The sequence below is a fragment of the Augochlora pura genome, chromosome 11, assembly GCF_028453695.1.
Source record: "Augochlora pura isolate Apur16 chromosome 11, APUR_v2.2.1, whole genome shotgun sequence".
Classification (NCBI taxonomy): domain Eukaryota; kingdom Metazoa; phylum Arthropoda; class Insecta; order Hymenoptera; family Halictidae; genus Augochlora; species Augochlora pura.
The window spans coordinates 11347172-11362128 of NC_135782.1; the positions used below are offsets into that span (position 1 = coordinate 11347172).

The window sequence follows — 14957 nt, forward strand, 5'->3', positions numbered from 1 at the left end:
AGCCATTGAATAAACAAAAGAGAGAACAATACACTCTTTTCCAGTAATTTCTTGAATAGAATGGCATTTATAAAATTAGATCAAATGATTTTTGCTATTTATGATAAAGTAACATGCAAAAAAAGAGGTACATATATATGTATATAATTTGACGATTTGTAGCCTAATGTAGACTATACGCGCAGGAACACCAAAAAACATTCATTATGAAATAATGACAACACACGATAGTAAAACATGAGCATGGGACTGTTCACAGAAAACTGCGTCAATATTATATAAACAAGAACAGAGGACAATATTTTGAAACAATTATGTTTTGGAATTTAATTATCTATCATGCTATTTAGTTATATTTTGTATTGTTATCTGCTTCTTTGCACTGTATCGATAATCCAGACTCTCTAGAATAAATCTGTGCTTTGATTTATATTTTACAGCGCCAATTAGTGTTGTGGCAAAATGCTCAAACTGTTAGCAAGAATCAATTGCTGATAATTTGGCTAGTAGTTTGAGCGTTTCAACACTGCTGTAACTGGCGCTATACCAACGCCGAACAGAGCTTCGAAATTTCTCTACAAGAGTGATCCACTTGTCACAAATGGCGCCATTTTTAAATCTTCAAAGAACTTCGTGACTTGTGAAGATAAATGGAAATACAAGCTAAGAAATATTAGAGAGCAGTGAAAGCAATGTCATTATTATCACTTTTGAAATATTATTTTAAGTAACGCGTAATAATTATTTGATATAATTGTGGTATTCTTCTTAAAAAATATATATTGATCTCATTAATCAGTCTCTGAATTATACAAACATCTCCATTGACATTTTTGCAAGACGAAAAGGCCGATCTGTGTATGTTAAACAATTATCCGATAATAAGACAAGAGTTTTTCTCCAAACAAATAGCAGTGAGGCCCTCTTAATTTATTATCAGTTCGATTTATGCGCCTGAAACAACGAATTAAGAAGAAAGAAGACATTTTACTTAAATTTCGCACAGTTGTACAATATGTTACAATTCTATCACAAGACAATTGACATTTCATAAATGCTAGGTTAGGTTCCACCAATGATAAGAAAACTCGTGTCCATACCAATCGTAACCTCTTATTCGAGTTCGATGTTCGATATCATGACCTCGAGTCAACTAGTTGAATCGTTATTGGAGCTTGTTGTTCCTCTTTGTTGGCTTGGTACTTCCCGCAGTCATGCGCCTATATAAGAGATGATGCGTCGAAATTCAAAAGCAGACAGCAAGTGTAACAAATTCGGGACGGATCGCAGGAAACTGGTGAATCGCAGCAAACGAACATTTATCCGCGGAGCGAATAAGTTTGGGAACGAACCGTAATCATGATTCTACGATTCACGATACTCGTCGCTCTCGCGATCCTGGCGATCGAGGCACATAACTATCCGCAAACCCTCGAGGAACAAGAACAATGGAAAGAGTTCGAGGAATTCCTCAAGTGGAAGAAAGCAAAGCAGTTGGGTGAAAATCATTGGCACGGAAAGAAATACAAGAAACATTACTCCGAGAGCCATGAAATGGATAAAGTTTACGAAAGCAACGAACAATCCAGCGCTGATCCACCACCAATCAATCAGGCTGCTTTAATGGCAAGATACATTGTCAATCAAGCTGGTAAGTTATAGCAAATTAAGTATAGTAATTAATTAGCGATTGAAGTTGCCATTATCGTTACATTGTTACCTCTGTGGAAGCAGTAATTTAAAGCGGCTGTAGTTTAAAGCAATTTGAAAGTGAATAGCAGAAGATGAAAAGTCGTGACTCATTAATGATATGTTTTTAAAATGTGAAAATTACTTAGTGAATGTGCATGAATTGCATCTTGCACGAATGCACACGTATGTGTACATGTGAATAAGCGTATCTTCAATGTGTCCGCTATCTACACGTTTGGTGTACTTCAGACCATTCTAAAATTAATATTAGAGTTGTGAGCAAACTCTGGCACCAATCCAAATTTAAGTTAGAAACAACGTGTCCATCCTTAGCTTCGCTTTCGTATTATATTTTTCTATTCGGCTTGAAAAGCCTGCGAAATCATTGAAAAGAGATCGCTTGAACTGTATTGGAAATTATTGCAAAGCAATTGTAATGGATTCTAACTTTACTAAAACGCTATCGTCGAAAGATGAATTTTAAACAGAACATGGACAAAATTAATATTACAGACATTACGATACAATTATCGTGTTGCGGAAATACTCGAATAAAATCGTGAATTGAGATCATTATGAATACACAAACTAAATCGACCTTTATGACGTCGGTCATTCATTACGCTTATCTAAATATTTCATTGTTCAATGTTTTGAAATTCATTCCTACGTATTCGTTACATTCATGCCATGACCTATACAGTTTTCAAGGTAAACGGTTATACAAAAATGCAAATTATATGATATTTTATTCGAACAACATATAAAAAAATTTATATTTATTCAAACATATAGAATGACAAGACTGTAATATTAATAAAAATTTTGTATATATTTTTCTTACACCTGTTGCATACATACAATATATTGAATGTATGTGATTTAAATAACGTACATTCAAATTTTAAATTATCCTAAATATTGCCGGCTACGCGATTATTAAAAATGCCAAGCATTTCAGGATTAATTTTCATAACAATAAAATTCAGATAAGCGGTAATTTTTAATGTCAAACAATTCGATCAATTTTTACTGTAATAAATTATTAAGGAAGAAATGGCAAAAAGTAAATTGAAATCATCAATTAATTACCCATTTTAATTACCCAGATTGGGTGTCCGTGGCAACCATAAGCACGCGGAAGGAAATCGAAGGGTATCCTGCCGCAACCTTAGTCTCATATAGCGACGGTGAGTTAGGAAGTGGATCAGGAATTCCATATCTTTACCTTACTCCTTTGGATTTCACAGCTCAAGATCTTGCAGTAAGTACTATTATGTCCAGCCTAATTCGTACGTACGTTTATTAATCATCAGATTATTATTAATATTATCTCTGATTGATAAGATAGCGATTATTATTACCTATCTACCATGTTATTACTCTAAACGATGTTTAAACGATATTATCATCGCGTACGATAAGAAATCGTGTATCAATTGCAATCAATTTTACAATCACATTTCTCCGAAACTGATAATAATGTTTTAATCACAGAAAGACAATCGCGTATCGGTAATGATGACATTGGCCCAAGGTAACTATTGTAAATCGAAGAATTGGGATCCCATGGATCCTCGTTGCGCCCGAATACTTATGAGCGGAAAAATCTTACCGGTTAGTAACGAGATATTTGTTAATACAATAAGTAAAGTGTTTCACTATTTAACGATTTTCTATTGTTTATAGTTGAAGAATGACACCTCCGAACTTGATTTAGCTAAACGAGTTTTCTTCGAACGTCACCCGACTTTGGTCCATATGCCACCAAGTAAAAATCCATATTATATTTAACATGATTTACTTATTTGTAATATAAAAGTCGTGTTATTTGAGTAATTGTTCAAATTAACAATTTCAGATCACCGCTTCTACTTTGCCAAACTGAAAATAGCGACGATCGCAGTTCTGGATACATTTGGCGGGCCTAAATACGTAAATGTGAAAGAGTACTTGAATCCAACGGTTAACAACATTACAGAAGAATTTAACAGACGCTTCCCTTTAAGATCTGGTGAAAATTATTCGGAAGAATATGCGCCAGTTTCTAATGATTTAAATCCTGTAGTCCGCGCTATATAACATAACATTGTAAAATATTAATTTATACATTGTTGGATACGCAAGAAAACATGGAACATTCTGATGAGATTACAATTTTATACATTTTGTAATGTGTAAAACTTTTTTGTCACTCTCCACACAATTATCAATTGTATAAATTGATCTAATGATTGTACAGGAAAAATGTATAATAAATTTAATAGTTTATTTTTTCAATTTCGGAGGTCGTTAAATTTAATTTTTCCTTTTAAAAACACCCTATGTCCTTGTCTTTTTGATTCCGCAAGTCCGATACTGCTTACAGTGGTTCAAAAGAATATAAAAATGAAAAACAAGAATGATACATATGCTTTAAATCATCTGTCGATCATACTTTTGTTCGTATTTATTTCATTTTTGTATTTTCACTGTTTGACTCACAATTAAATACAAGCAAATATGATTTAACAATCTAATTGCGCCAATATTATACTATTATCTATAATGCCGTGCAATTGTTGTGAGTTTATGAACAAATTTCCTCCGGATATGATAGCAACATTATTATCTTATCAAGGAAATGACAAAGTAAGAAATATTTGTTATATTTATTAAGGAAATATTATAAAATTGTTTACATTATGTCAATTCACATTTAAAAGTTGATTTGAAAAAGTAAATACCGACTTAAGAGAAGTACAAATTTTATTGTATTTTAAGGTAAACTAATACCATTATTTATGTACAGCTTTATAGCACAGAACTTACATGCTTTTAAAATACAAAGAAAAAAACATTGCATAATATTTTTTAATACAGAACAGCAGAAATTACAGTGATTTATGCTATTTTAACACCCGAACTATACTGTAGACAATACATTATTTATGTACAATCTATGTAATTTACAATACAGTACGATATTTATATTATTATATATTAACGCTTATTTTAAGGAGATACGTTTTTGAAATATTAATAGTTTGATTACAATTTTTAAAATGATATTAATGTACAATATCTAAAAAATTGAGCTATTATTACAGAAAATTTGATCATTCAAGTTGGCTACGTTTTCTTTATAGTTTGTGTACCTTTGCCATGAACAAGACTGGATGAACTCAACATAACAGAAATTTGTTCTGGTAGCGGACAAGCGATTAGAAGGAGTTCCTCTGCATTATAGTATTTACTTAGAATCTGATATAATTGTGTAAATGCTGCGCATACGTTATTTTTTATTGGTCTAAACAGAATGAACTCTGTTTCCTTATTGGACAGATATAATTGCATTGACTGTTGAATATCAGGGCATTTAAACTTAATTATCCGCAAAACCTCACTAATTATTGCAGCAACTTCTTCTGGAGTTCCAAAATTATGTTCTTGCGGTTTATCTGAATTGTTGGTATTAACGGACAATTTTTCTTTATCTAATAATTTTAAAATTGGATGTATCAACAAAAATGTTGCATGCTGTATAAGACGTTGACATGTATATTTCAATTTATTATCTACATGCTTCCTGGAGTCTATTAGCTGTTCCTTCATTTGTGGTGCTCCTTCTAATAAAAACTCCAATAATGCATTATTCGACAATGTAAAAAGTCTGGAACTTTTTTCCAGTAAACCAAATGCAGCAGTCTTAACTTTAGAGAAGTCTAGACTGTACTCTTTTATAGTAAAATCCACTTGAAACGGCGCAATTTGTTCGCGTAGTATCAACAAATGTTTTATTTGGAAAAGTTCTGCATCTAAAGTTGATGCCCGTTTCTCAATCTCTTGCCTTGCATTCTCTATACTTTGAACACAGAGAGCTATTGCTTCTTGACTCAAAGACTGAAAAACAGATCTATCTATGCACCTGTATAATCTTGATAAGCAAACTAATGTTCTACGGACTGTAGGATACCACATTCCATGAAGATCTGCTGGTGAATTTCCCATATGTGTTTTTTGATATATAGAATCCATTACAATATGATTTCTAGACACTGGCTCAATGAAACTGTCATCACTAGATGACACAGATATCCTTTTCATTTTCGTTTGCCGTGTCTCTTCTCTTATTGATTCTGCTATGTCCTCCATCATTCTTAATTTCTCTGGGTATGCTAAATCACCCGGTGATGGATTATAATTCAAAACATCAGATTGCAAATATAGGTGAGCACGAAAAACAAGTCTTTCCTGTACATCATGCAACAACTGTAGGCAAATATTTCCAAATCCTTCCAAAGGCTCGAAATTATTTTGCACATGCTCATCCAACATTTCAATTCTCAAAATACAGCAAATTTCAGCCAATGTTTCTAAATGATTAATGTGGATAATAAATGGTCTCAGCATATCGTACAAAGATGTGCATAAGCTTTCTATGTAAGCTGTCAATCCACCAGATGGTTTTGAAAAGAATTCATAAAATAGTTTATATTCATCCATTGATGCATGTAACAATAGTGCGCATGAATTTCGTACTAAACTACAATGATCACCATTGTATTTTTCTTTTACAGACAATAAGGACTTCTGTATACTAGAGCCTAATACTAATCCTCTTTGGCTCCAATAATATTGATGACACTCTGTTAACAAACTGTCATACTCCTGTCTTTTATATGATTTTACTTCTATTTGTTCTATAATAGGCCTAACTTTTGATAAAATAGTTTGAAATCTTCCATAGAAAAGTGCTAATGCTGCATCAGCACTATCATGAGAATCATCGTTATCCCTCAGATTTAAAATACTTTCTGTAGTCTTACTAAATAAATTAAATATATAATTTTGTATCATAGATATTGCCTTAGACTGACAATGTTTATATTTAATTAAGTATGTATTACTCTCCTTAAATGATGGATTGCTTTGCACAAAGTCAATATTTATGTCAATTTTATCCAATATATTGAAGAACATTTCGCTGTTTACTGACAGTGTCGGTGCTTCTAACTTTTCCATCATCATATCGATATCTTTAAAGTATTTTACATACTCAGTGATGTTCTCCAAAGTGGAATTTAATTTCCTCTGATCAGAGTCAAGCTGTTCACTAGCATTGTAAAGGGAAGTGGTTTTATCAGATACCTCCGAATATTGTTTATATAATGTTGTAAAGTCTTCCATTGCCTCTTCAATTTGGAGACAAAGCTCACGGCACTCATGCTGTCGATTTTGTAGCTCATTAAGATATAATATGTATTTTATATCTTTCTTATCCATGCATTCTTTTTCTAACGAGGTATAGTGTTCTAAAAGATCTTGATACCGTTCTATTTGTACTGACTTTTTATCTGTTTCACTCGTGTCTGTAGTGTCACTTATTTCATCATTCTTCAATGTACTCATGGAAGACAATTCTTCTTCTAAACTTAATAAACAATCCTTTTGATGTTCCGTTAACGGTGCCAGTGGATCTTCTGACAGATCCCATTTGGTTAAGTTATTCGAAACAGTTTTCATCTTAGACATGATTTTCTGTCAGTGGGAATAATCGTTATAAAACAGACACTTTTGAGAAAAGTAATAGAACAGCGTATACTATAAACATGCCGCTTTGTAATATAAGTTAAAAAATTCACTTCAAAAAACTGACACCGCAGCAATTATGAACCATAACCATGAAGTTATAAGATTTGAATATTGTAATACAATCTGACCACCGGTAAGCACGAAATATGAAAGTTTCAATTCATGGTAAGAAACTTTCAGGAATTAAATTATAATTATAATATTCTCTATTGTAATATAATATATAATATTATATAATATGTTCTATTGTATCTTATTACTAATATATTTTACACAAATATATATTTTAAACGGTATAAAAGCTAGGAAATTTTACTTTGTTACCAAATCAAACATTGAATAAAATGTATCGTGGCGTACTTTGTGAATCGGACATATTGATTCTGTGGCGCACGCGCATAAAGTCTAAACGACGAATGTGTTGAAAATAGGATTTTATTTCCTTCTATGCCTGTATTCGAGCCGTAAAGGTTTGTGTCAAATTATATCGATAAATATTCTTGTCATCTTTATGAAACAATATGATTTTCGTAGTGATATATACTTTTAAGTATTGTAGCAATATGAAATACACAATATTGTCATACAATATGAATTTTCCATCATTTAGTGCAACTACATGTTCTAACCTCTATAAAGTTAACAGTGTTATTTTTGCAGGATGGCACCGAGGTACGAATTAGCTGTTGGTCTCAACAAAGGCCATAAGACCACCAAAATACGTGTGGCAAAAAATGAAAGTGAAAAGAAAAAGACCGTGTGTGTCTTGCCAGCCAGATTCAAGGGGGTAAGTGTTTTAAAAGTGACTTCAATATTAACCTCCTTTAAAGATATATTTTTGCCATATATCAGATTTACTTGCTTCGTAAGAGTGTTGAAAGTATATAATAATTAATTATAATTTATAATTTGTGTTTACAATGTTCTATCTAAAGGAATTACATATTTTCACTGTAATTACAATTTGTTTATTTGTTCTTATGTTTTGAGTTCTAATGTTATTCTGAAAACAATTATATTGTAACAGGGATTAATGCGTTTGCATCTACTTTACTATTTTAGAGACAAACCAAACACAGCAAGTTTGTCAGAGATTTAATTCGTGAAGTAACTGGTCATGCACCATATGAAAAGCGCGCTATGGAATTGCTGAAGGTTTCCAAAGATAAGCGTGCATTGAAATTCTTGAAGAGGAGGGTAAGCTTCAAAATACATTTCAAAATTAAAATTTAACTTTGGCAAATATAAATGTGTGCAATACTTCAATATATTTAATTTTACAGTTGGGTACACACATCAGAGCTAAGAGGAAACGTGAAGAACTTGGAAACATCCTTGTCCAGATGAGGAAAGCAGCTGCTCATCATTAAGTAATGCATAATTAAATTTTTATAATAATACATATTAATAAAAATATATGTACAACATATGCTATCACTTATTTCAATTAAGAATGTTCACCTTTATATACTCTGAAGCATTAAACAATTTCAACTCATATACTTGAAGAGTTTCTGGAACATTAGCTTCACCTTGACAGTATTACTGCTAATTGGAGTAAGGTTTAAATCTTAGTCAAAAAGATGTTATGAAGTATTTCATAAGATAAGTGAAAAAAATTAAATTTTCATGGTGTTTGATATACGTATTAACCACTTCGGTACGGCGCGCATCGGCCACGAAATTTTGCCCACAGCCGGCACTCACCATTCGCATGCTACTTCGTGCATCGACAGTGAATCCGTTTTGCTCTTTTACAGATCTTTGACGGGAAAAGCTTTGAAGCACTAGATATGTGTATTTCTGGACGTAAACACTGCAATTGCAGAGATAAGGCAAAAGTTCTTGGCAGTCGACTATAGTCGACCCTCGGCCGTGTGCGTTCATATCACGACCGTCGACTATAGTCGACACTCGGCTGTGCGTGTTCATCTGTGGCCGTCGACTATAGTCGACACTCGTACCGAAGTGGTTAAATTTGACATAATTAAAATATTGAAAATTACATTTATGTTTATTAGCCCTTCAACAGCGTTTTGACATGAAATATTTATACAGTGGGCCGCATTAATATTCGAACACCATCGTATTTGAGAAATTTTTACTCTGTATCTTTACTGTTTGTCGAGTTAATGGATTTATAGGTTTTTAATAAGTCAGAACATTTCCTTTAGATACTACTAACATAAGTTTTATTTACATAATTTGTATAGTTTTATTGTGAATTGATATTGAATGTGCTTAATAAACTAAATTAAGCACTATAAACTAGTGCTTAATTTTGACGTCGCAAAAACATTCGGACATTCCATACGCTTTGTAGTTTAACACGTTGAGTGCCACGCGGTTTTATAACGACTTCCCCGTCAGGTCGCGCGTGATGGTATCGTGGTACAGCAATGCGAACCGCGATACTAGCAAATTAGAATTTACTTGATGCAAATGTTTAAACATATTAGGGCCATTGTTTCTTATCGTAGTGGAAGATATTTCTGTTTGAAAGGGAATGCTTATATGGACATTCATCCAACACTTTAGGTGCCTCGCTTATTTTGTATTGTTTATCATTTATCCCGGTAGATAAGGTCACATTGAAATCGACTTCGGGTCAGGGCTCTGCTCAGGCTACGACAAAGTAATATAAACACGTTAGAAATGCCCTAGGTCATACATTTTAGAAATGTTTTATGTATACAGTAGCTCACGGAAGTATTCGAACGCTTCCAATCTACATCGTTAACAAATAAAATACACCCGTTGGGTTTAAGTTTTCAAAATAAGATTGTAAATAAAGATACATAAGAGTCTTGAGAATGTGTAAGTAAAATTACACAAAAATCTGACAGCACATACGGGATTCACAAGGCATTGAGTATAAACATACCGTTTTCGGATGTCACAAAAGTATTCGAAAGTACGAATAAATCTTGAATTGTTTGATGTTCATATCTGGTTTGTCCTCCTTTGGCATCAATAACGTGTCTTAGCCGGCTTTCCATACTATATACAAGTTTTTCCGTTGTCTTTTTTTCAATAGAATTCCATATTTCTATTATTTTGGTTTTTAACACTTCCTTGGACGTTATGTCAAAATTCATAAGTTTTCTTGCAATTTCGGTCCATAAATGTTCTATAGGATTTATGTCAGGGCTTTGCGGAGGAGTTTGTAGTGTATGCGGGGTATTATATATAATCCATTCCTTTACAATCCCAGCTGTATGTTTAGGATCATTGTCCTGTTGGAAGTAGAAATCATCCAATAGGTTCAATTTAATTGCACTTTGTTTCAAATTTTGTTTCAAAATATTCAGATATTTGTACTTATCCATAATTCCGTCAATAAAAACAAGATTTCCCGTTCCATTCGCCGCCATACACCCCCATACCATCACTGAGCCACCTCCGTGTTTCACAGTTGGAATCATATTCTGTATTTGCAATGCTGTGTTGTACTTTCGCCACACATAATGCTGTCCATCCGAACCGAAAATATTAAACTTACTTTCGTCCGAGAAAATAACTTTATTCTAAAATGAAATATCCTTATCAATATACATTTTTGCAAACGTTAGTCTTTTCTTTTTATTAATTTTACTGATATATGGCTTTTTTCGTGGTATTCTTCCATGGTAATCATTACTCTGCAGAACCCTACGACACAGTTCGGGATGTACATCTTTCCCAAAATTATTTGCAACAATCCCCACAAGTTTTGGTGCAGATGTGCTTGGATTTTTCTTAATTTCACGTATAATCATTTTCTCCTCTCTGGGCGTTAACTTCTTTGGACGTCCTGTACGCTTCTTGTTTGTAATATTACCTTCAGTTTTCGACTTTTTTACTATATAATGTATCGTAGATTTACTTCGATTTAATAATTTGGCAATTTCAAGATAAGATTTATTTTCATTATGCAACTTCAATATTGCAAATTATTATTAAATCAACTGAGTAAATCTGGATGCGTATTAAAATGGTAGGGATAAAACGGTGCAGTATGGTAAGGTAGAAATGGTTCAATATAGTGAAGCATCACTGTAGTTACTAATTGAGAACCACTGACATTGAAAGTTCTTCAATTAAAGTAATCTATAATAATACAAAGAACATTCTTCAATGAAGAGTTATTTTGAAATAATATTTATTAATATATTATTACTGTCTTAGATTTATACTTTTATGGTCAAATTATATTAAATCTTTATAATTCATAAATCTCAGTTGGTATCGTGGAAATTTCATAGCAGCTAACCTAAACATTTGTAAACAAAATGCTGAGTGAGTTTTAAAATTAAATGAATTTTTACAGCGTTCTTACCGCAATTTTAAAAAATGATATGAAATAAGATACTTTACGTCGATAAATATTTTAATAAATTTTATTTCATATTATTGTTACGTCATAGAAATTCATGCGTGAGATTATTTATATCCTACATAACAACCATGAACAGTAAAGGCTTTTTATTATATTCACTGAAACAAATTAAACCAGCCATTACATGTAATAATGTAACAAAACATTTGTTTAATAAAACATGTTTCACTCGAAGTAAAAATGTATTGCTTCATAAACAATATCGGGCATTGCATGTTACTGCAATTCAAACATGTTCTCCTAAAAGGATCAGTGAAAATAATGTTACCAATCTGAAAAAATTTCGAGATTTATCAAAAACAGGACCGTCATTCAAGGATTTTATAATGCGTGATATCATACCTACCAATTCCATTGATGCACCAGATATTCCTTATATAAAAGATATCAGTGGCAGTAATCAGAAAGGTAAATAATTTATATTTTAATGTCTCCTTTATATTCTATGTAGGTTTGTGTTTGTTTCAGTGTATTTTGAAGTTTATGGTTGTCAAATGAATGTTAATGACACAGAAATTATTTGGTCTATTTTAAAATCACATGGTTATCAAAAGGTTGATGATGCGGGAGAAGCTAATATAATTTTACTCATTACATGCTCTATAAGAGATAGTGCTGAACAGAAAGTATGGCACAAATTACAACACTTTAGTGATGTTAAAAAAAAAGTGAAGTCTAAAGTAAAAGTTGGTTTACTAGGTATACCTTTAAATTCTAACACTTTTCATGTTTGTAACATGTTGTAATACATTTATTCCTATATCAGGTTGTATGGCAGAACGTTTAAAAGATAAAATATTAGAAAAAAGTAAGTTTGTTGACGTGATAGCTGGTCCAGACAGTTATAAGGATTTACCAAGACTTTTGAGTGTACCAGAAAACGAAACCGCTGTCAATGTTCTTTTATCATTTGATGAAACTTATGCTGACATTACACCAATAAGATTGAACAAAGAGTCCACTAGCGCCTATGTGTAATGTTTCAAAATATATTTAAAATTGTTTTTTATATTTTTTGCATTAGTCGATCATTAGTATAATTATTCTGTTCAGCTCAATAATGCGAGGCTGTGACAATATGTGCACATATTGTATTGTACCATTCACACGAGGCAGGGAAAGGTCCCGACCAGTTGACAGTATAGTTAAGGAGGTGCAGTCTTTGTCTGATGAGGGTGTAAAGGAAGTGATATTACTTGGCCAGAATGTGAATAGTTACAGAGATATGTCAGAAAGAGAATTTTATATGTCTAATATTGATGAAACACATTTGGCTAAAGGTTTCAAAACTGTATACAAAAATAAGAAAGGAGGACTAAGATTTTGTGATTTATTAGATAAGGTTTCTTGTATTAATCCAGAAATGAGGATAAGGTATTTCAGTTTTATATTATTTCAGAAACATTTGTTTTTCAGAGTTACATAACTAATGCAAATTATTTTTAGGTTTACATCACCGCATCCTAAGGATTTTCCTGACGAGGTTCTGCAATTAATAGCAGAGAGGCCAAATATTTGTAATGAAATACACTTACCTGCACAAAGTGGTAATTCCATGGTTTTGGAAAGGATGAGAAGAGGATACACAAGAGAAGCATACTTAGATTTAGTCCATCATATACGCAGTATTATTCCTGATATACATATCTCCTCTGATTTTATTGCTGGGTTTTGTGGTGAAACCGAAGAAGAATTTCAAGATACATTATCACTAATACAATTAGTGAGATATAATAAAGCATACTTATTTGCATATAGTATGCGGGAGGTGATATATAATTATACAAATTTTGCTAATCAACATGCAATGTTAATTATTAATACTAGAGGTTTAATGCTTTCAGAAAACTACGGCCCATCGTCGTTATAAAGATGACGTAGAACGAGCTGTAAAAGTAGATCGCCTTGAGAGGATGCAAGCAATACATAGAAGTATAGCAGAAGAATTAAATAAGTCACAGATTGGCCAGTTACAACTTGTGCTCATAGAAGGAGTAAATAATTTTGATATAACGTAGTAGTACTGTAACGATAATAATATGTTGACACGTAATCTAACTTCGAATTTTTTTTTTTTAGGCTAGCAGACGGTCAGATAAATTTTTTCAAGGAAGAAATGATAGGAGTGTACGAGTAGTCATTCCAGTTATGGACGTACCTATTGAAAAAGGTTCTAATATTAAACGGTCGGTGAAGAGTGGAGATTACGTTGTTGTAGAAGTTAAAAGTGCTAATTCCAATACCTTAACTGGAACACCCGTGTGTCACTCATCGATAACAGAATATTCATCGTTACATGCATTGTAAATAAGATACAACATTAGTTTTCCATCTTTTCAATTATTTAATCGTATTTATCACTGCAGAATACATTTAGTTTTGAAACGGAAGAAACAAAGATCTACTTAATCGAGCGAAACTAAATTTACATATTCGTTACTAATGTGATAATATTGTGAATAAAACAATCATGTACATAGCATTATACATGTATATAATAAATAGATAAAACTTAATCTAATTTTGTGGTACATGGCAATATGCTGATACATAACACACTTACTGTATAAGCTGCGCTAACGATACTTAGAAGAATATACAATAAGAGTAACAAAAAGATTATGTAACTAAGTTTCTTTACTATTCGGTAAAATTTTAGAGAAGGTATTTCGATATTTTTCTATTATTACAGAACTTTTTCTAATATTTCGTTTTTTTTTAGAAATACCAAGAATGATTAGATTTTAAATAAATATGGAATCGGTAGAAGAAGTGTAGGAAATTTCAAAGTTGACGTGTAATTTTTTACAGTATATTATGCCTTAAAGTTCGACTATATATTATTTACAAAATGATTACGCGACAATTTGTTAATCAAAAATCATTTTGTACATCGTGACCTAAACAGAACGAACAACGTTCATTTATAGACAATATTTTCGTCATCGTATGCACACCTTAGCAGGTATAATAAAGTTATGTAAAGTCGTTGCGTCTTTGGAAGTGTGATTATAATGATACTTGGATCAAATAATAAAAGTCTTAAACAAGGCTCGCGGTTCCGATATTAATGACAACGTTGTCGGCACCGCGTTCGTAGACCGTGAGATCGTGGTTCCTGGGCTGTTCTAACAACGCCACTAGCTGCTCCCCGCTAGGAAATGTGTTCGTTGCGGTTGGAAGGATCACATCGCATTCCAATTGACCTGAAAGGTGGAAATGTAATCTTTTGTAAAAGTGCTGGAATCAAAATGACACGGAATTAATTCAAATTGATGGAATTCCAGCTTCGCTGTAGTCAATACACAATTTA

At 32.3% G+C, this 14957-nt stretch overlaps 5 protein-coding genes across 9 annotated transcripts in view; 3 read left to right on the forward strand and 2 right to left on the reverse strand.

Moving 5' to 3' along the window:
- Positions 1-1179: 1179 nt before the first annotated feature.
- Creg (Cellular Repressor of E1A-stimulated Genes) lies at positions 1180-3972 on the forward strand. The gene is made up of 5 exons (XM_078194299.1): positions 1180-1651; positions 2802-2956; positions 3190-3309; positions 3382-3463; positions 3554-3972. Exons 1-5 carry the CDS (start codon positions 1360-1362, stop codon positions 3772-3774), a joined length of 870 nt encoding a protein of 289 aa, XP_078050425.1. The 5' UTR covers positions 1180-1359; the 3' UTR covers positions 3775-3972.
- A 202-nt stretch (positions 3973-4174) lies between these two features.
- Cog3 (conserved oligomeric Golgi complex subunit 3) lies at positions 4175-7346 on the reverse strand. Its single transcript, XM_078194298.1, has one exon. The coding sequence runs from the start codon at positions 7204-7206 to the stop codon at positions 4804-4806; it is 2403 nt and encodes an 800-aa protein (XP_078050424.1). The 5' UTR covers positions 7207-7346; the 3' UTR covers positions 4175-4803.
- Positions 7347-7659: 313 nt separating this feature from the next.
- On the forward strand, positions 7660-8693 carry Rpl36 (ribosomal protein L36). The gene is made up of 4 exons (XM_078194021.1): positions 7660-7736; positions 7927-8053; positions 8329-8463; positions 8550-8693. Exons 2-4 carry the CDS (start codon positions 7928-7930, stop codon positions 8634-8636), a joined length of 348 nt encoding a protein of 115 aa, XP_078050147.1. The 5' UTR covers positions 7660-7736; position 7927; the 3' UTR covers positions 8637-8693.
- A 2634-nt stretch (positions 8694-11327) lies between these two features.
- Positions 11328-13951, forward strand: LOC144476790 (CDK5RAP1-like protein). Of its 2 annotated transcripts, XM_078194020.1 has the most exons (8): positions 11328-11544; positions 11673-12052; positions 12113-12343; positions 12411-12618; positions 12698-13018; positions 13091-13412; positions 13489-13638; positions 13724-13951. In XM_078194020.1, the coding sequence occupies exons 2-8, from the start codon at positions 11713-11715 to the stop codon at positions 13949-13951; spliced, it is 1800 nt and encodes a 599-aa protein (XP_078050146.1). In that variant the 5' UTR covers positions 11328-11544; positions 11673-11712. The 2 variants fall into 2 exon arrangements, with proteins under 2 accessions (XP_078050146.1, XP_078050145.1); XM_078194019.1 differs by having other exon boundaries at positions 11328-12052.
- The window catches only part of Dgo (ankyrin repeat domain containing protein 6 diego), a 321616-nt gene continuing 320418 nt past the window's right edge, over positions 13760-14957 (reverse strand). For all 4 annotated transcript variants that reach the window (XM_078194017.1, XM_078194016.1, XM_078194015.1 and 1 more), the window contains exon 11: positions 13760-14850. In XM_078194017.1, coding sequence (XP_078050143.1) covers positions 14687-14850 — 164 coding nt within the window. In that variant the 3' untranslated portion in view covers positions 13760-14686. The remainder of the gene's footprint in view (positions 14851-14957) is intronic.

Bases quoted from the DNA above. Each gene is read 5' to 3' on its own strand.
- Creg (XM_078194299.1), top strand. From the start codon at position 1,360: ATGATTCTACGATTCACGATACTCGTCGCTCTCGCGATCCTGGCGATC. The intron at 2,957-3,189 runs GTAAGTACTATT...TTTTAATCACAG, and splicing joins TCACAGCTCAAGATCTTGCA to AAAGACAATCGCGTATCGGT. The intron at 3,310-3,381 runs GTTAGTAACGAG...TATTGTTTATAG, and splicing joins TGAGCGGAAAAATCTTACCG to TTGAAGAATGACACCTCCGA.
- Cog3 (XM_078194298.1), bottom strand. From the start codon at position 7,206: ATGTCTAAGATGAAAACTGTTTCGAATAACTTAACCAAATGGGATCTG.
- Rpl36 (XM_078194021.1), top strand. From the start codon at position 7,928: ATGGCACCGAGGTACGAATTAGCTGTTGGTCTCAACAAAGGCCATAAG. The intron at 8,054-8,328 runs GTAAGTGTTTTA...TTACTATTTTAG, and splicing joins TGCCAGCCAGATTCAAGGGG to AGACAAACCAAACACAGCAA. The intron at 8,464-8,549 runs GTAAGCTTCAAA...TTAATTTTACAG, and splicing joins TGAAATTCTTGAAGAGGAGG to TTGGGTACACACATCAGAGC.
- LOC144476790 (XM_078194019.1), top strand. From the start codon at position 11,713: ATGAACAGTAAAGGCTTTTTATTATATTCACTGAAACAAATTAAACCA. The intron at 12,344-12,410 runs GTATACCTTTAA...TTCCTATATCAG, and splicing joins AGTAAAAGTTGGTTTACTAG to GTTGTATGGCAGAACGTTTA. The intron at 13,413-13,488 runs GTGATATATAAT...TAATGCTTTCAG, and splicing joins TTGCATATAGTATGCGGGAG to AAAACTACGGCCCATCGTCG.